This window comes from Seriola lalandi, unplaced genomic scaffold (assembly GCF_002814215.2).
Source record: "Seriola lalandi dorsalis isolate HSWRI2012SDOR001 ecotype SW California unplaced genomic scaffold, Sedor1 jcf7180002053444, whole genome shotgun sequence".
Classification (NCBI taxonomy): Eukaryota; Metazoa; Chordata; class Actinopteri; order Carangiformes; family Carangidae; genus Seriola; species Seriola lalandi.
The window spans coordinates 13773-33754 of record NW_019523997.1 but is presented as its reverse complement, the minus strand read 5'-3'; the positions used below and the strand labels follow the sequence as shown (position 1 = coordinate 33754).

The 19982-nt window shown below is 40.3% G+C and overlaps 3 protein-coding genes across 3 annotated transcripts; 1 reads left to right on the top strand and 2 right to left on the bottom strand.

The window, feature by feature from the left end:
- Window positions 1-3806: 3806 nt before the first annotated feature.
- Window positions 3807-6308, bottom strand: apoeb (apolipoprotein Eb). Its single transcript, XM_023401079.2, has 5 exons — window positions 6230-6308; window positions 5896-5957; window positions 5641-5794; window positions 5130-5417; window positions 3807-5031 (listed from the first exon to the last, which is right to left on the bottom strand). The coding sequence occupies exons 2-5, from the start codon at window positions 5936-5938 to the stop codon at window positions 4686-4688; spliced, it is 831 nt and encodes a 276-aa protein (XP_023256847.1). The 5' UTR covers window positions 5939-5957; window positions 6230-6308; the 3' UTR covers window positions 3807-4685.
- A 4875-nt stretch (window positions 6309-11183) lies between these two features.
- On the bottom strand, window positions 11184-12678 carry LOC111651129 (uncharacterized). The gene is made up of 4 exons (XM_023401083.2): window positions 12598-12678; window positions 12467-12517; window positions 12151-12301; window positions 11184-12007 (listed from the first exon to the last, which is right to left on the bottom strand). The coding sequence occupies exons 2-4, from the start codon at window positions 12504-12506 to the stop codon at window positions 11431-11433; spliced, it is 768 nt and encodes a 255-aa protein (XP_023256851.1). The 5' UTR covers window positions 12507-12517; window positions 12598-12678; the 3' UTR covers window positions 11184-11430.
- A 2592-nt stretch (window positions 12679-15270) lies between these two features.
- On the top strand, window positions 15271-16793 carry LOC111651132 (apolipoprotein A-IV-like). Its single transcript, XM_023401086.2, has 4 exons — window positions 15271-15391; window positions 15497-15548; window positions 15693-15843; window positions 15942-16793. The coding sequence occupies exons 2-4, from the start codon at window positions 15509-15511 to the stop codon at window positions 16516-16518; spliced, it is 768 nt and encodes a 255-aa protein (XP_023256854.1). The 5' UTR covers window positions 15271-15391; window positions 15497-15508; the 3' UTR covers window positions 16519-16793.
- Window positions 16794-19982: the final 3189 nt, after the last annotated feature.

The window sequence follows — 19982 nt, the reverse complement described above, 5'->3', positions numbered from 1 at the left end:
TCAGCAACAGTGGTGTCAATAGATAAGGTGAGATGTGATGTAGAGGGAACATAGTTCAGCACTGATAGCATTATTAATAGTAGACCTCAGCTGTTTGGAAGCTCATCCGAACCTGAAGTGTTGGCCAAGTACTGTCTCTTTGTCAAACAGCCACGCATTTATTGGTAATAGATTATCAAGGTTTTGATGTCAAGCAACTAGACTTATGTGGTGAGCTAGAATCCACTACAGGATCAGATTCAACTTTCCAAGGCTTGACTGTAAGAATGAGAATTCTGGTTTGTGAACAGGTAGATTTTTTTTTAATTAAAAAAAACTTTCATGTCTCTTTTTTATATATTTATACTGGTATTTTTATTTAGGATTATTGCATAGTTTGTACCTTTGCAGTGATGGAAGAAGTATTGAGATCCTTTAAGTAAAAGTAGCATCACCACACATAAAAAGTACTCCATTACAAATACAAGTCCTGATTCAAATGCTTAGTATTTTAAGTAAATGTATAGACATGTGTAAAATAAAATGTATTTGTATGTATACATTTTCAAAAGTAAAGTCATTATCCAGAGTGGCCAGTGTCAATATAATCTTAGGTTATTATATTATTCAGTAATTATTATTGTTGCATTGACATGTAAACAATCATTAATTCTCATATTTGGTCATAGTGGAGCCAATTCTAACTGGTTTGTATTCTGTTGGGCGGTTTAATTAATAGCAAAACATTAAGATCATTATATTTTTGTGTGTAAAATTTTAATCAGAGACGTTATTCACATACTATATATAGTACAATGTTTATATCTGAGTTGTGGTGGAACTGAAGTATAAATTAGTATAAAATGGAAATGCCTTTTCCAACTCTGCTGTTTAAATATTATTGTTGATATTACAGGACATACATTTCTAAACCTTACCATGAGTATTCTGTTCATGGAGCAGAAGTCACTGATAGCTTGCAGACTGATGCACACGGCTTTACTGCAATGACCATTTCTGTTTTGTTGATGTATTTTTCCATTTACCACTGCTGAGATTTTCATTGCCTAATTTGATGTCTCTCTTATCCAGACCTTCCCTTTCTTAAAAAGGAAGCAAGTCAGACAAAGCCATATGTGGTCCATCTTGTAAGTTAGCATGCACCAGAAAACAGTACAGCTGGATGAACCGTAGTAACCCCTCATTACAACTGTGACCTGAGTTAGAGCCAGGAAGTCTGCGTCTGATAGTTGAAAGGCTTCATCACTACTTAATATATCTGTTTTCACACCAAGCAGTCTGCAAAAGGCCAAATGCCCATTTGTTGCTGATGACTCGGCCTATAAGGTGCTATTGCTATGATGAATGGCCTACGATGGTGTTAAATGAGCCTTCACATGCCTCAACACTCACACATTACCTCTGAAAGACTAAATCTCCATCTCTTTTGTCATGAAGTGGCCAATGGGTTTATGTATGAGCTTGTGCTTGCGTGCATATAAGCTCCTCTTGAATAATTGTAGGAGGCACAGGGCGTGAAAGTGCACGTCTTGCGTGCTCCCAATTTGCAATAACAAGCTTACAAAAAGGTTGTTTTTGTGTTTGGCCAAGGGCCCCTGTGGTGACTGATGTTGTGTGCCAACTCTGGAGGGGAGGGAGAGGATGGAGAAAAGAGAGGGGGTTGTAATAGGAGGTAAAATCTCTGCAGGGGTGTTTTTGGAGGGGTTACTAGCAGTCATGGGCTAGCTAGCACCTGATAATTTGCTGGGACGTTTTTGTTTTTTTGTTGCTGGGCAGTGCTCAGAGTGCAGACACCCTATAGGAGCAGACAGAGCAGAAGTGCTGAACTGGCAGGATGCTTTTGGTTTTCCTGTTTTTACCATTCATGTCTGATCCTTGCAGCAATGGACAGTTTATTGTAGGAGTTTCACTTAGTTTCAAAATAAACACTGGTTCCTGAAAGGAGTGATATCATAGGGAACAAACACCTAGTCATAGTGTTAGTCACTCTTTCAGTTTACATGGAATGCCCTTTAACACAGATAGAAATGGTAAACATGTTTTGTTACACAATCATTTGGGTGTTTGGTAGTGATGAATAATTGCACATCTTTCAGACACATACAGCAAAAAAATTACATATTACTACATATAAGATTTTTTTTTGAGTATTTTGCTTTTATTTCTGATAGCATACAGTAGAGAGTTGGACATGAAATGTGGGAACAGAGAGAGGTGTGGATTACAAGAAATATAGATCCACAGCTGGATCCACACTATGGACATTATAGTTATGTGGTACATGTCTTGGACTCCTAGCCCCCCCCCTTCAAAAGTACAATAAAATCCTTTTATTTATTCATATCATATAAATTCTAGTTCTCAGTTTCTGTGTCCTTAGTTAAACATGTCTTCAAGTGATTCTTAGGCAAATACCAGTTCTGTGATTTCAAATCAATCTTTTACAATATGTGTTCTGTTCTTGACACTCACTGAGTTTGTGTTTCTTTATGAAGCAAATGTAGTTTACTTAATCTTCTAAAAAAGAAAACACAGCTGCATCTTCATGCAGCATGGATTCAAGTGGAGGGGTCAGAGGAGAGGAGAGGAGAAGAACAAGGGACAAATGGTGTCCTCTGCTGGCCTCTGCTCCACACTTCAAAGGAAAAATCCTGCTGAGTTGGAAGAGCATAACTTTGACTGCAAGAGTGAGTTATCCGAGTTTAGGACGATGATGACCATCTTTTCCCCCTAGGCAGGTCCAGATGTGTAGCAAGCTGAAAATCCTAAACTTGGATTTCTTTTACATTTAATGGCACTCAAATCACTAGTGTAATAATGTTTCTGCTGGGGGCAGTTATGTTTGCTAATGGTCATAAGAAATATATCAGAAAGTATTATTAAATATTATCAGAAAAAATCCAAATAAATGTAGAAATGCCCAGTTTTCTACATTTCTTTTTTTTTTGGCATGTTACCTTCATTTAATAGCTGAGAGTGTCAAGAGTGAGGTACAAATGGTTCCCTGCCAGAGACGGACATTGCAGATTAATGATATGCACACTGTCTACAAACAGTATTTGTGCATGAATGAATGTCTCTTGTTGGCATGCCTGTGCAAATATGTGTTTACAAACGCGCTGATGCATGTGTTATAACTCGAACCAAGCCAAGATAAAAACGGTGTCACCATGAAGATAATTCAATCTGGGGCACAGAATGTTCCCAAACGCCTGCTGGGATCTTAAAAGAAAGGAATCTGGGAGCAGATCTTAACAAGTCCAGGCTAGAAAAAAAGTAGGCTGAGGGTTTTGCCTATTGAGGGGGGCTGATGAGAAACAGAAGGTGGTTGGGGTAGAGTACAGGTACAGGGAGGGAGTAAAGAATACCTGTTTTTTTTTTTACTTAAGGATGAATTACATTTGTGGGAACAGTAAGTTAAGGAGACAGTTCAGCGAAGAAGTAGAGGTGGGCTTCTGTGTTCATGTGTGTGTGTCAGAAGTTGGGTTAAAAACTGCAAAAGATAAATGGCCTTATGTAATGTGTTGCCCCACGTTGGCTTATGCAACAACTGCTTAATGTGAAAACGTGACAGGTATATTTTCCAGAAGTGCAGCACCAAGGGGCTTTAAGTCCTTTAGAAGTTTCCAGGATGGTGATTTCGGCACATTTGGTGATTATTTTAGACACTGTCTTTATATTCAGAGTGCTTGAGACTAAATGTACGACAGTGAATGGCTGACAGTGAGTCTCCACTTTGTGTAGCCTAATTTTGATTAATAATGTTCAATGTTTGATCAGAGACACAAACGAGCGGAAACAGGGCATCTTTTCTAGTATCTTTATTCACTCAGCACTGTTCAGCACACTGCAGCCACAGGCAGCGCACTTATAGTGAGCAGCATATGACATGTGAAACACAAGGGACACTCTACACTCAGGCTTAAGAACAGGCAGCATTACACTTATTATTCACTGATTGTCATATTTGCCTCAAGTCATTTTACATTCCACTTCTCTGTGAAGCACAACAGCAACAAGAAATGCAGACAATACAGGAAGGGCACTTTTGTGGTTGAGCACTGGCTCTAGAAGAAGTAGAAGACACATTACTGTGTTATGTGCCCCAGTGTTTTGATCATCATAATTCAGTGCATTTATTGAAATGAAAGACACTTGTGTTTGGTTCATTTTGGGGATGACACAGGATGGGATCCCTGCCTTTGAGGCTCAAACTCAGCAGTTATATTTACAACCAAACAAAAGGTAGGAAACAAAATACAAAATTTAGGGAGGGGGCAGGGGTAGTGGGCTAGAACAGTTAATTCAAAGTAGAAAAGCAAAGCATATTACAAATAATTGTCTCCTGTTTGTGTATTGAAGGCTGTTATTAGCTGTGGTGCTTGTGTTCAGTGACAAAAGGGGCGTCGATAAAAGAAGAAGAGAGGGTGACTACGCAGAGGAAAGAACCCAAACAGACATTTTTCTGCTGACTGTTCTGTAAAAGATGCACCTCATCCTCCCTCCTTCCTCTCATCAACCCTCTTGACCCTGAAGGTAGAGCACCCAAAATGAAGATATCATCAGTAACTCAACTTCCCCCTTTCCCCTCTTTTCCAGGGTATAAAGAAATCAGATGTTTACACATTTCTCCTTCTACAACCACCAACCATCTACAACCCTTAAAAACCCCTGAGAGTCTTTCTTTAGTTGGTGGCGGGCACCTTGACCTTGTCGATGATGGTCTCAAACTGTTCACGGATCTTGGTGGCATAGGGGGCGAGCAGCTCGGTCAGCTCGTCGATCTTGCCCTCCAGGGAGGTGCGCAGGTCCTGTGCGGTGGCCTCCATCTGGGTCTTAAGGGTCTCAGCCTGGGTTTCCAACTGCTGCCCCAGACCCTCAGCCTGGCTCTTCAGCATGGAGGAGATGTCAGTCAGCCTCTTGGTGGCGGTGTCGCTGACCTGATGGACGTAGGGCTCAACATTCTCTTTCACGATGTCCATGTTCTGGGAAGTGCGGGATTGAAGCTCACTCAGGTAGGTGGCCACAGTGCTGGTGGGGAAGAAGAAAAAGAGACATTTAGGTTTCATATTAACAAGAACAAGAAAATGTTGTTTTTTTTTAAGTCTGAAAGCCTCCACCCCACTTACTTGCGGATTCCCTCGGTGTCCTTGTTCAGGCGTTTCTTCAGCTTGTTGGTGTAGGTGCCGATGCGGTTGCGGACATCGTCAGTGTTCTGCTCCATCATGGTCTTGAGCTCACCCAGATACTCAGTGCTGCGCTCTTTGGCATCCAGCATGTCATTTTGCAGTTTGTTAGCGAGAAGCTGCAGGTCCTGAGACATCTGACCAGTGGAGGCGTCAGTGTAGGGACCCAGCTTGGCCTGGATGTCATCTCTGTAGGTTGTCAGCTCTGCCATGGTGTCAGCGATCAGCGTGCTGGAAACAGAACAACAAGATGGTCTTTAATGAGACAACTTAGGAGTGCGAGCATAATGCAAACACAAAAGGTTGGTTAGGAGATGTAAGGGTTGCATGAAGAGAGAAGAAGAAGACAGCGATCTGGACAACACAGGAGCATTTGGAAATAAGGAGGTGGACTAATCACTTCTTATACAAAATGAGAATGCAAGAGAAGGATAAATTGTTCAAGTTAACTTACTCTAGCTCCCTGCTGAACTGAGAGGTCTTAAGGTGCTGCAACACTCCATCGGCTTGTGTGTTCATCTCAGAGATGTACTGCCAGAAACGATCCACGCCATCCTCCCAACTGGTTAGGGAGGCATCAGCCTGGCGCACAGCACGGGCATTGCAGCCTGTTATGGGCACATGTGGAAAGCATGGATTAAATACATTAGTACACATCAGATGCAGAAACAGATGCTGTTGATAAACCTTAAACTACAACAACACTAACCAGTGATGACTGCCAGAGCAAGGATCAGAGCTACAGCCTTCATGGTTGTTAGACAGATTCACCTGTAAAATAAAGAAAAAAAAAAAAAACAATAAAGTACAAACACATGTAGCAAACTTGACATTTTTAACCATAACTACAATTTAAGCATGTAGCTACAGAAAACAGTAAACTCGGGTCACACAATTTTAACAAGGAAACACATAGATGTAAATAATTATAGTCACATCCAGTAACTGAGCATTTTAGCAAATAAAAATAAAGTAAGACTAAGCATGCCAGTATTAAATAGGATGGTCTTTGTCTCTGCATGCTGCGCGGTCTCTTCACTCACCTGAGAGAATGAGCTTCCTCCGTGCTCCCTGACCGGTGACTGAGGGCTTTTATACAGTCCCAGGAGGCTGCTCCTGCTGCGTCTGTCGCAGGAGGGGAGGGGGGTGGGGGGTGAATAATGCTGGCGCGCGCACGCGTTCACGTGGTGGTTGTGATGATGATGATTTGTCTGCACCGAATCCTGTTTCCTTCCACGCAACGTGCCCCCAACACATTGTCCGAAGTTCTCACCGGTTTGCATTGTTTGAGGGGGCGATTGAGCAACAGGGCTGTCACAAGAAATAACGGGGTAAAAGTTTCACGCCCACGCTCAATGTTTCTGTGCTTACTTTGTTTTCTTGTTTTTCAGACAGCTGACAATTCTTAAAAAACAATGAACCTTTCCTACTTTTCAGGTGTTACTTCCCCCATTACATGCTACTTTCTTACACACAGGTGGAAACAGTATTTAGACCTTTAGCTAGAGTCAGAAAAACAAAAAAGAAATACAGCATAAGCATGAAAGTAAAAGTCCTGCATTCAGTCTTGAATAAAAGTCTAGATTATGAACAGCAAAATGTGAAGTACCAAATCGTCCACATTCTGCAGCAGAATAGCCACACTAATATTATTATACTGAATATTATATTGTTGGATAGCTATTACTGGTTGATTACTGCATTCAGAGTTTTCATGTTGTAGCCAGTGGAGCTGAAGCTATAGTGTTACTGTATATACTGTGGGGTAATATTGCTACCTTTACTTAAGTCACAGATTTGAAATCTTCACTTCACTTCGCAGGTTTGGTGTTCATTATCACCAAGTGGTGTCATTTGAATATAAATGCCAGGATGTAATTCAAACGATCACATTTGCATTTCTATCAAAATGCTCTGCCTCCTCCAACCATTCACACCTCATCTATCCACCCCTGACAGACACACAACCCCCAACACATAAGGCATTTTTGCATAACAGTCCCACCCTTGTAGTTCCAATGGTAAATGGAGAACATGTGATTTTTCTGTACTCAGATCATATGCTCCAAAAGTCTATGTAATGTATTTGCTTAACAATACAACTATATGAAGTACAGCTATAAATTACCGGTGGGTGCCTGAAGTACAAATAAGGTGTCAGGATTACATGATGGGCATGTTCAGGCTTGGGGATACACTCAGGTGCAGGAAGCCCTGTTCAAAAGGGGGATTATGGGTAATAAAATACAGAGAACTTAAACTATTTTATAACCTGTGAAAAAAGTAGTTTCATAGGTTAAGCAGTATCATGACAATGAACAAAAGAAGTAAATTACACAATCACACAATCTGTCTCTTTTTATGTTGTCAGTTTTGCACATAAGAAAGTTATTTCCAACAAATTTCCAGGATTTTGAAATTGGCTTGGGAAAGGGGAAGGCTGATGAAGAAAGAAAGTGTTCAATGCAGCCTATTGAGCAACAAATATTTGTTTAATGTCAGGAGCACTGGTGCATATTATTATTGGACTGCCATCTCCATCGTACACAGATCCATACTTGGCCTCTCCATTAGACTGACCTGTTATTTTCTTGTTATGACAAAGATTTTAAATCATTGTTGGCAAGGAATCAAACACAGACTTCCCTAATGTCAAAAAAAGTGTCACCACTGAATCACAAGGCCTAAGTAAAAACCTATTTAAAAGAGAATGTCATTGATAAGATGTCATTGATATCTTATTGCACGACACTACTAGGAAACATTAAAGATGGTAGCAGCAAGGATCTTAGTTGGTGTTTCATAGCTCAGTGAGTGCTCCACATGGTGTTACATTCACTGAAGGTGAGAGGCTGGGCCTCCTGTTGATGGCTGCATGGAAAGTAGGAGAAACATTGTATGACCCACACTTCAACTGTTATGTTGTGTAATTTGAAGAAAATTGGCTTATTTCTTTAATGACACATCATGTTATCAGTCACAGATAAATAGTTAGGCTACACCCTACCAGCCATGGCATACTGTATGTTAGTGTATGTTTTTGCTGCCATTAGTCTTTATAAAACATGTGTCTTTTGCTATCAAGTTCAACTCTGATTCCTTCACTGCCCATGTGTAATGACCTTTGCTCTTTAGGACTCGACCTCTCTGTTGTCAACCCAACAGATTTTTGTGTTCTGTAATTTTTCACAGAAACACATCTGTACACAAGAACAAAGTTTACACTTGGTCAGGTAATTAGCGTGAGAACATGATAACATGTGATAACCCAAAGAGTATGTGTTTAGTGGTTAGGAGACTTTACCACATTGTCCAGCTATTTTGTTATAGATGAAAATGTTCTTTGCACTCTTGTAGAGAACAATGAGGTGAAACAGTTTAATTTCCCCTTTAAACTCAGCATGTTTAGGTGTCACCTTTCTGTTAAAAACAAAAAAACCTTCGACCTCAGAATTTCATGACGATAGTGAGTCACTTGAGGAGGTGTGTCACACACAGGAAGATACTATATGTTCGGATAGATAACAAGCCAAGTCCAGTTCAAACACACAAGTCAAGATCAGTATTTTAATCCAATTATTCTCAGCAAACCGTTCTAATGCAACAACTTCTTAGGTTTTACACTCTGATCAAGATGCTGTTATCCCGTCTTATTTCAGAGGAATATGTTTAGTTTTGTTTCTTTTCACTACAGCTACTATAATACAGAAATGACAGACGCTGACAAGATATTTTGTGGGTTTTTTTGCGCAGAGTGCATGAACCAGAGTGACCAACCAGTGCACATGTAACAAGACAGATTACAAGCCCGACCACATAAACCAACAGTGCTACCAGGACAAAGAGACAGAAGACACACGGGGAAGTGAAACAGAATCAAGAACCGTGAGGTAATACAGTAAAATATCTGACACAGTCATCTAAACTACAGCTGCTTCTCCTTTCTCTCTGCAACAACAGAAGCAATGTCTAATGTCTAAGGAGGGAGTGTGTGAGAGGGCATCTTTAAATAGTTTGAACCAAAGTAACCCCAGCCTGATGATGTTGTTCTCTGAAAGCTGGTTTGAAGAATTTGGTTTTTGGTTAAATCTGGATGATCTCACCCTAAAGCGAACAAGAAGACATCTGTTGATGAGTCAGCGAGGTTACTGCAGTTAACGTCTGTGGGTTAAGAGCTGTTGAACTGGGTGTTCGAGTTCAGAATTGAGTGTTTTTCCTGTAGCATACCCCCCTCCATCATTTGGTTCTGAGTCAGAGTGTTATCAGCTGATGGAGATGTGTGCTGACAGAGCCAAATGTCTGAGTAGGGCTGCTGAGTTTATTGCACCGTCTTTCTGTAATGAAAGGGTCACAAGTTTGATGCATAAGGCTAATGCTCAGGGTGAGATGGTAAGCTAATGGTGTACTTATCATTGTAGGCTGAAGGGATAAAGCCTGGGGTGTAAAGGAGCTCAAACTATGCAGAAATTTGATTGGTTGGAGACATGCATTTTCATTTTAAATATCACTTTTATTTGGCTGAGTATTCTGCAAAATCACTGTTAATTACATCATATTAAAGGATTAGTTTTAGACATTTTGGGTGACCTTCTCTTCTCTTCTCTTGTTGATAGTTAGATGAGCAGCTCAAGCAACCAGTTAGTTGTAGCTTAACCCAAAAATTGGATGCCGAGGGGAAACAGCTAGTCTGCCTCTCATACCTACTAGCACCTTTAAATTTCACTTATTAGGGAAAATTCTGTCATATTTGAATATTTGGTCTCTTAGCTTCATATGTTTTATACAGACATCAGAGTGGTATCAATCTTCTCATCTGAGTCTCAGAAAGAAAGCTTATAGTCATATTTCCCAAATTGTAATTTTATCGTTTCATCCAGCTTTGAACATTAGGTGAAACTTCAAAGATTCATTCAGGGACACGATTAAAAGTAAAAACAATGATGACTGCCTCAGAAATGTAACACATCATGTAAAAATTTCAAATCTTGGCACTAATCTTGGCATTCTGCTCCATCAATTACATGTTTTAATAAATCAAGAAAAGTCATGAGGTAAAATAATTAACATCTTATTTTTGCTTTTCAGGATGTGTTCTGACCCTTCTTTACTATGACGGCTTTCAAAACCTCCAGTTCATCATGTTTTAACAGTTGCAGGTGAAAAAGTACAAAACGACACCAAAAACAAAACCTAGTGAAACCCAGAAAATATTTACAGTATGTTAACTCATCAGGAATGATATTCAAAGTTTTAAAATAAACACAATCAGAATATAACTAAAAGCTTTGGCGTAATCAGACAAACTGTGTGTGTGCTTGGAGGGTTAACGTTGTGGAGAGCCTGTGACAGCTGGGGGCAGAACAGAGGAATGTTGTTTGCCACTGGGTAAGGCAGCGTGGGAGCGATCTGTGCAGCAGGGACTGAGGCACAAAAGGAAAACTAAAAAAACAAGGTGGAAGCACAATGTTTTTATGAACCTCTAGACTTGCAGGGACAAACCTGGACATGCCCTGTCCAATATCCACATCTCAATCTCAACAGGGTGTGGCAGGCAGGGGGAGGGGTGGGGGGTGGTGTGTGTGTGTGTGTGTGTGTGTGTGTGTGTTTAACTTCTTTGGATTTAAAATATAAAGTTTCATGCTTTCTCATAAATGTCAACATTTAAAAACTGGCTGTTGTCCATATGAGCATGGGAATATATACATTGAAGTGACTCTACAGTATGTGTTCACCAGAGGGCACTCATTCTTTGAGATTGGTTTCACCCTCTGTTGTGCAACAGCCAAGTCCAAATAAGTTTCTATTCTTTATGTTTTGTTATACAGAGCTTTTGTTAATTGTTTTTCATTTATTCATAATTTTTTCATTTAAATTTGATATTTGATATTAATATAGTGACGTTGCCTGCAAAGAAACCCATCTGACATCCTGAAACCTCATCATCACTCATTAATAATTTCCTCGTGACTTTGTAAAAACCACAACAGACTCACACGCTTATGTTTTGATTTCACTTTATTCCCATAATATGGGGAGAGAACACTGTGGTCACAGACCAACATTCAATATTTATAATTTATCTATTTTTAACACTGTAAATATAGCTATAGACATCTCGATAGCACAAAAGGTGGTGAGCTTGTGTCGTCATATTGTTGTATCAACATGGATGTGTCCCTGAAATCAGAGAACTGTGTTTCTTTAGATGCAGTTTCTTTCTGTTAAACATGAGGTGGAGATTGACTTAGTTGGCTTTGACAAAGGACTCGTAGAGGGTGGTGAGACGGGCCTGGAGGTCCTGGGCGTAGGGGTCCAGCCTCTCTCTCAGCTCATCAACGTAGGGGGTGGCAATTTCTTTCACCTGCTGGGCTCTCTGAGTCAGCTCACTCTGGACCTGCTCGGTCACGGGGGCCACACGCTCCTTGAAGACCTGCAGATGCTGGTCCACTTTCACCTTCAGGTCGTCAGTGTAGGGTCCCATCTGAGCCTGCAGATCCTTCACACTCTGCTCCAGGCTGATCTTCAGCTCTTCGCTCTTCTGCATCAGGGTGGCCCTCAGGGCCTCGGAGTCCAGGGAGTCTGCGTAGGGGGCCAACTCCTGCTTGAGCTGATCAACTTTCTGCTGGATCTGGGCCTTCATGTCCTCGGTGAAGGGCTCCAGTTTCACCCTGACTGTGCTAATCTCTTGGGTGACACGCTCTTTCAGCACATCGGCCTCTGTGGTGACTTTGGTGATCAGATCCTGGGCTGCAGGTGGAAGCTGTTCCTGGAGGCTGACTGCGTACTTGTTGGCTACATCGGCACTTTCTGTTAAACGGGCACTAGACATGAAAGGCAACATTGAGATGAAGTTTAGTCTAAAGCTCATATTCTAGTTGTTTAAGAATAGTATCTCCGTTGCCATGTGTCCAGTTCTTTACACTATTAGCATGTCACACATGGTCTCACATTCTGTAGAACTTACCTGACATCCTGTCCAAACTGGGACTTCCTGATCATCCGGACGGTGTCGTCAGCTGTCTGGGTGGCCTTGGCAACATAGTCCCAGAAAGCGTCAGTCAGCACCTCCAGCTGTGGCTTGGGTGCATCAGCATAGAAGAGGTTGGCATTGCAGCCTGTTAGATGGAGACAAGACAGCCTGTTGTTAGGTTTGACAGTGCACAGTGCATATTCAACCCTCACCAAGGCTTGTAGTTCTTTGTCTTGAAAATACCAGTTGATATTTTTCTCATACTCCAAAATTTACAATAGAATAATAATATTTTTGCTGTCATACTCACCAGTGAAAACGGCAAGGACGAGCACAACAAGGACCTTCATGGTTCTTACACCTTAAAGACAAGAAAATACCAGTAAGTCACCGAGGCGAGCGGTAGACACTCAAACAGCACCTCTTATTTCTCCATCTTACCTGAGTTTGCGAGTGTATCTGCAAGTCCACTTGGCAGCGCTTGTGTTGAGCTGGTGAAGTTTTGCAGCTTATATAGCAAGCCAGAAGGTAATGATCCCAAAGTCCACGTGCTAGTGCCTTGCTGTCACCCTAATATCTTCACTGACATCCTGTGCCAGAGAATCCTTGCAGCATACAGACACAAGCCCATACTGTTACACCAATGCACATCCAACCCGAGTACATAACCCAGTTTCTGCAGCTTCATATATTAGTGATTGTCTGGCAGATTTTCATTTTTAATTGCCTTACTTGATGTAACTACCTACATGTACGTGTGATTCATCAGTGTTGGAGTGTGAAAAAATCCATAAGTTTAACCTAAAACAAATTCTGTCCTCACAGGTCTGTGTAATCACTTCGCTGTTTTTTTTCTCAGACACAGATAACTCTCTGCCAAGACAGAAAAACCTCTCCCCCTTTAATTTCTTTGATGTCCAGCTTTGATTAGATATATGGTAGCTGTTTTATTGTCTCTGTTCACTTGACATTTTGCCTGCTAACGTCACGGTAATTTAAGGTTATAGTCTCTGTGTCACGCCAATGTTCAGCAATCTCAATGTGTCAGTCTGGCCAAAGGTTAGTAAACTCCAACACCGTCAGCTTCTTAAGGACAAAGTAGCTGCTGTTTCACACCAGATGTGCCATAGTTCAATTCAGAGAAACCACTTTTAAAAAAGCAGAATTTGACTGCAATTTATTTTTCTCTTAGACAAGGAAAGATCCTATTTCAAGTCTGAGATTTGAAACTTAGGATATTTTATTGAAAAGATTTGGATATTTTCGCCCCGAGAAACATTTTATACTTAATATGTATTTATCTCCTGCTTCTTTTGATGTTTAAAAAATTGCATTCTATGTTGGTAAATTAATGTTTTTCAATTATTCCTCTCAGTGAGTATGATTGTGTTTGTTTGTAGGTTTCACAAACTGGTCCAAATGTGTAAATTACTTCTGACAGAGCAGAAACCGGTTCTGCTCTGTCAGAAGTAATTCATTGGTTTTTTTCAACATGTTGTCCAACTATGTCCAGCCATGTTCAGACAGTCCCTCCTAATAGAAGAAGTTAGGAATAGTTGTGCAACAAATGAAAAGAGAGCTGGACAGAGAAATTCAGTTCTTGGCTCCTCTCACCGCAGAGCTGGCCGATGACAGCCTGAAGTGGATGTGAATGTCAGATCATCCGTTTCGAAAAAGTTACAGAGATGGTTGCACACAGACCCCTGTAATTCAACATGAGAAAGGTGCTTGGGGAGGGGGGGTTCAGAAGCTGTAAATGCTGCAATGAGTGAACACACCCAAGTCCAAATAATGACAGATTTTCCTGTTTTTTGATTCTAGACTATGTGAGACTATGTGAATTTATACAGATCACACGAAAACAAAGTTAAGAAATTATCAATCAATGACCACAAAATAACTCTGATAAAGATAAACTTATAGCAAGGCTACTTAGGGAGTCGATAAAAGATGCCTGTCGCTATTGATTGAACAAAATGATGGATGTAACAGTGTCAAATGCTGGTGACAAAATAGATACATGTCCACAGGTATCACTCTGACTTTTCACATCTCAGTTAAGAATGAAAAACACAATGTGTTAAAAACATTTGGGATTTTGTATACTGTATCACATTCAATCTCCAGCAGAGAACCATAAGTCTGAACATCCAGGTTGTGTTGCATCAGATTTGAGTCTTAAGTGTTACTTCTTGCTCTTATTAAGATCGAATTGAGTTTTACTTTTAAACCATCAAATATACGGTTTCAGTTTTTCGCACAGTACCTCCATAATTCCTCCAGGAGTTTTTCACATCTGAGACATTTTCCTGTGAGACTTCTTATGTTCCTGTGAGACTCTATACTCCTGAGGGACTTTTTCTGTATCTGACATTCTGTGATGTGAGAAAAATGCATTTCTATGTAATGGGCTCAGTCAGTGTTTACTGTGAGTATTTCAGATGACTTCCCACTTTTGCTAATGCTTAAATAGGAGATTTCTACAGCCAGTCCTTATCTATTTATGCCATGAAAGAGAGTGACAACACTGAGTGCTTTTAAGTATTCATCTCCCCATCTTCCTGTTTCTCTGAAAATAACTCTTGACATCTGCCATGAGTTCCAGCATTATGACCTGAAATGTAAACATGTCAGGGAAATACAATTCTACTTTGACAGCCAGGTAGAAAATATTGTACTTTTGAAGGTGTTACACAAAAGTGACTCCATTACTGATTGACTCCTGGCACAAAGTACACCTGCAGGATACTGTAAAAAATTATGTGTGATTATTTTGATCCTTTTTTAATATAAAAATTGTGTTATTTTATTCACGTTACTTGAACCAAATACAAAGTCCACTTGTGTAAGGATACAAAGGTTATCTGGATTTATTTCCAGGCTGTTACAGCTAGACTACGTGGATACTATAGTTAATCTCTATTTCCTAAATGCTTTCTACAGGGGGGTCAGAGGAGAACTACTGCAGTATTTCTTGTGGTGTAAGATAGGTTTTGTTGTCTGGACATACCTAAAAGGCACGTAACCTCTGTATAGTACAAAGATTGTGACTGTGATAGTCATGTGAGAAGCAGCAGAAACAGGAAGAGAGCCACTGTGACAACATGGCAGGGACTCCTGGACTTTGGGCTCTTGACTACAACTGTCACCTGGCGTCAGTATATATACACAGAAGCACCACTCTGACACACTCTCAAACACGCTAAACCCCGACAGATATACAAGCCAAAAACAGGTGAGAATTACGCTACATTTCAAAACACAACTTTAAGAGGCAAATATAAATGATTCAACTTCGTTGATGCAGCTTAAAAGTTAACTAGTTCATATTGTTTTTCAGCAAGACGCAGTCATGAAGGTGTTTGTGGTACTAGCCGTTGCAATGCTGTCGGGTAAGTAGCTTTTATTTTGTGTTTTTTCAATATGTCAAAGTCAAAGATAACTTAACATTGCAGCATTGCTTGATGTTCGATCAGAATAAACTGAATGGCTGGAAAATATGCACGGCTCAAACTAATCTCATCTCCATCCAACAGGTTGTCAGGCCAACCTCTTCTACGCTGATGCACCCAAGCCACAGCTGGAGGTGCTGACTGATGCTTTCTGGGACTACATTGCCAAGGCCACCCAGACAGCTGATGACACCCTCGAGATGATCAGAAAGTCTCAGTTTGGACAGGAAGTCAAGTAAGTTGTATGACACACAGGACCATGATGACTTTGCCTACTAGTCACACATATTTGTTTTACTCAAACCGCTAAACGTTACTTTGTCCCTCCTTTAGTGCCCGTCTTGCAGAGAGCGCTGACATTGCCAACACATATGCAGTCACTCTGCAGAAGCAGCTTCCCCCTGCAGCCCAGGACCTGATGACCAAGGTCACTGCAGAGGCTGACGTGCTGAGAAATGTGCTGACCCAGGAGCTGACCTCTGTCAGGGACAAGCTGGAGCCCTTCACCGAGAATATGAAGGCCCAGATCCAGCAGAGAGTCGAGCAGCTCAAACAGGAGTTGGCCCCCTACGCAGACTCCCTGGACTCTGAGGCCCTGAGGGCCACCCTGATGCAGAAGAGCGAGGAGCTGAAGATCAGCCTGGAGCAGAGTGTGAAGGATCTGCAGACTCAGATGGGACCCTACACTGACGACCTGAAGGTGAAAGTGGACCAGCATCTGCAGAACTTCCAGGATAGCGTGGCCCCCATGACCGCGAAGGTCCAGGTTGAGCTAAGTCAGAGAGCCAACCTGGTGAAACAAATGGTGGCCCCCTACGCTGAGGACCTGAGAGAAAAGCTGGACCCTTACGCCCATGACCTCAGGGCCCAGCTCATGTCCCTCTACCAGTCCTTTGTCAAAGCCAACTGAGTCATCCTCCATAATCAACCTGCTCCATCACTGACCTCTGTTTGAAGTGTGTAATAATTTAAATATCTGAATTGTACTGTAAACCAAATGAAACTGGGTGAATACCCACGACATAATATTTATTGCTAAGTGCAATATTTGCAAAGCAAACCTTTGCACTTGTCAAACATGTAAATACTTAGTTTTTTTTTGTGTGTTGTGAAGTTGGAAACTGTAAGTTTTTGTCATTTCTGTAAGTTATGAAAAAATAAATAGATGAATCTGGAAAATGTGAATCGTCCGATCTCTGTTTTCTTTTTGGTCTTTTACAGGATGTTTATCTAATCTGTAAATAGGCACAAAATTCTACAACTATTGTAAGACATGCTGTGTATTTACAAGCCATCTAAAAATTACACTGACAAAGTGTGATCACTACATAAACACACATAGAGGAACTACACAAGTCACAAGCCACAGTGGCACATGTGCTGTTTTTTTCCCAGCAGGCAACTAGTATTTTGATATCATCTGCCATGTCTTAACATGTCCTGGCTCCTAGTTTTTCCAGAGGTAGACTGTTGTTCTTGTTCCTGTAATCACTTGTCATGAAACTGCACCTTCCTGGTACCAACGCTAAAATCAACTAACTGCTGTGAGAAAAGTGGGTGATCAATGTGATGTGAAAGAGAACTAGACAAACCAGTAATGGACTGATTCCATTTGATGACACATGAGACAAAAACTATTGCAAAAAAAAAAAAAAAAAATCAGATGCATTATTTGCTCGTATTTAAAGTGAGTGAAGTGTACTGAACACCACATAATTCTTTCTACCATAAAAAAACAATAACTGTGCAACATCTTATTGTTGTAAATATAAAACTCAAAGCCTTCTTATCCTAACCCAATTGACAGTGCCAGCATCCAACGTGGAGGGTCAGAGTCCAGTGACAACATACCTACACACTCACATGCACGTACAACACACACTATGCATATTTGTTCCCTGGTTACTTCAAAACAGAGCAACCACAAAAACAGCAGTGAAAAATAATTACAAATTGACAAGTTTGTCAAATATCTCACAAGTTAAATCATTAATTATGAACTTGACTCTTGTGGGTTTTGCTTGAAGAAAGGAGAATAACTTTTGTTTATAACTGATTCTTGGTAGAATATCAAAAGTGTGTTCAAACACATCAGTCATCGATGCAATTGTAGGATATAAGTTTTTACTTTCTTCTTAAGTGTAACTCTGCAGAATTCGGTCTGCCTTTAATCTAACTACATCGTTTGTGCTACAATCACTGAGGTGCAAACTACTGAAAATCGCTGTGAGACTTTAGAAATGCTAATCTGTTCTCACATTTTCATGCACGAGCCTGTATTATACCTGATTAGCACCTGTGTGGGCACCCAGTAGCAGTCACACTGCCTTATCAGTCAAGACAGCCAAAAGGCATTTTTAAGGCCTTGATCCCAACGACCACTTTCTAAAGCTGAAGGCTGCACTAATGTCTGCCCCATTCAAACTCCACGACACCGAGAGGAGGGAGCTGTTGTTTGAGGCAGACGAGTTTCTTTGAACAGGACACATCTTGCCTTATTCACAGTAGTGGCAAACTGAGATTCGGTGTTGTTTTGATGTAGATAAGAGGTTGTTACTGGACTACTGCTGCTAGTTTGATAAGAAGATCAGAGCCTGTGGACATGAGAAGATACTGTAGCTGAATCATGTTGATAGGTCATTGAAAATGCTCTCAGGCTGTGATGTTTGTTCCACCTTGTTGTCCCCTATGGGCTGGGCGGGTTTTAAGAACAGCATGGTTGTGACATATACGTGGGGTGATTTTGGTTGAGATGTTTTCTTTCCACTGATTGCCTCAAAAAAATGTCCACCTTTGACAGCTCAAGTCAATCCAAACCGAAAGTGATTACGATGAGCCTCACAAAGGTTATTATTTATCAGAGACCATTTGTATTGGACTGCAAAAGGGAAACTACCCTTTCATTAAAAAACATGGTTTAAAGCAGTGGTGAAATATATCTATATACATTTATAAGTACTATACTTGAGTGCAGTTTTGAGGCATTTGCGTTTTACTTACTACATTTATATGAAAACAATAGTTACTGGCTACTTTTCACATGAAGTTTTGACACACTAATTCACAATATGATGCACTGTTTTAGATAAAACTACCCAACAGTTTAAAGAAGCAGTTAATATGACCTCTACCTCAACCAATCACAGCAGTGAAGTAGCACTTACTGTACATGGTAATACATTAATGATAATTAATGATTAATGATCCAATTGTGAATAATGATTACTTTTATTTCCAATACTTAAGTACTTTTTGTTCTCAGTACTTTAATTTAATCAAGATATTGAATAGGGAGCTGTTGCTTGTGGTGGAGTAGTCACCATCTGTGTCATTGCTACTTTTTTTCTCAAATAAATGATCTGAATACTTCATCCACCACTGACTGTAGGGTTAGTCATTCAATCCCCAGCTGTGTCAAGTGCCCTTGAATGTCATGAAATGCATCATGCGACTCTGTAAAACCAGATGTAATAGGAGAGGCTACACTGCCACCCAGTGACCGAGCAGTGTAAGAGCTTGGGCGTGAATAAGATCTCCCAGCTTTGTGAAGGGCAATGAAGAGTGAATCAGTAGGTAGATGTTCAGTTATCTTGCCTGTCCACTTCAACAAGACACAGGATTTTAGTTTTGACTGGCAATGAAATATTCTGTATTAACTAATGACCATCCAAGCTCATTCTGATTACTTTTTGAAAATATTCCACCGGGCATTGTACTGATGATGATGATTATAATAATAATAATCTTTTGCTCTGGGTTGTTAATCTATGTCTCTTCTTTACTCAATGTCAACATTTCTTTATTACTCACTCAGAGGATAACGAAAAGTGAGAATATTAAAAATAAGTTAAATAAAAGGTAAGATCTTCTTTGTGTATTTTTGCTGTACATTCATGTGGTACAGTAATTATTTATCTACTGTAATTTCATTTTTATAATTGTACCAAATAAAACTCTGACCCTTAAACTAATATAATTTGGGTATAAAGAATACAAAGATTATTTATAAGTAATGTTAATTCATCATTGCACTGCTGTTGACAGAGAGCAAATATTCAGCTGAATTTATAAATGCTCTTCATTTTATGGTTTGCCGTTTCAATCTTGTCATACAGTGACAGTGGCAACACTTAACACTTTGAGCTGACAGGACCAGCAGGCAAAAATGCCCCCTGGCTGACAGAACATAAGTCACAATAATATATTGCATAACATTGTTTAAAGGCTGAAACCATCAATCAGCTACATACCAGGACTAATAATGGACCTGCATGAACACCAAATGTTCTCTTGAAGTTAGAACATGCATGAAAGATTTCTTCATTTGTGTTTTTGTCTTCACTCCTCTCTGTGATTAGATGCAGGCAGGGCTCA

Excerpts from the sequence above, each read along its gene's own strand:
- LOC111651132 (XM_023401086.2), top strand. The coding sequence starts at position 15,509 with ATGAAGGTGTTTGTGGTACTAGCCGTTGCAATGCTGTCGG. Across the intron at positions 15,549-15,692 it reads AGCCGTTGCAATGCTGTCGG|GTTGTCAGGCCAACCTCTTC; the intron begins GTAAGTAGCTTT and ends TCCATCCAACAG. Across the intron at positions 15,844-15,941 it reads CAGTTTGGACAGGAAGTCAA|TGCCCGTCTTGCAGAGAGCG; the intron begins GTAAGTTGTATG and ends TCCCTCCTTTAG.
- LOC111651129 (XM_023401083.2), bottom strand. The coding sequence starts at position 12,506 with ATGAAGGTCCTTGTTGTGCTCGTCCTTGCCGTTTTCACTG. Across the intron at positions 12,302-12,466 it reads CGTCCTTGCCGTTTTCACTG|GCTGCAATGCCAACCTCTTC; the intron begins GTGAGTATGACA and ends TCCATCTAACAG. Across the intron at positions 12,008-12,150 it reads CAGTTTGGACAGGATGTCAG|TGCCCGTTTAACAGAAAGTG; the intron begins GTAAGTTCTACA and ends TTTCATGTCTAG.
- apoeb (XM_023401079.2), bottom strand. The coding sequence starts at position 5,938 with ATGAAGGCTGTAGCTCTGATCCTTGCTCTGGCAGTCATCACTG. Across the intron at positions 5,795-5,895 it reads TGCTCTGGCAGTCATCACTG|GCTGCAATGCCCGTGCTGTG; the intron begins GTTAGTGTTGTT and ends TGCCCATAACAG. Across the intron at positions 5,418-5,640 it reads CAGTTCAGCAGGGAGCTAGA|CACGCTGATCGCTGACACCA; the intron begins GTAAGTTAACTT and ends TTCTGTTTCCAG.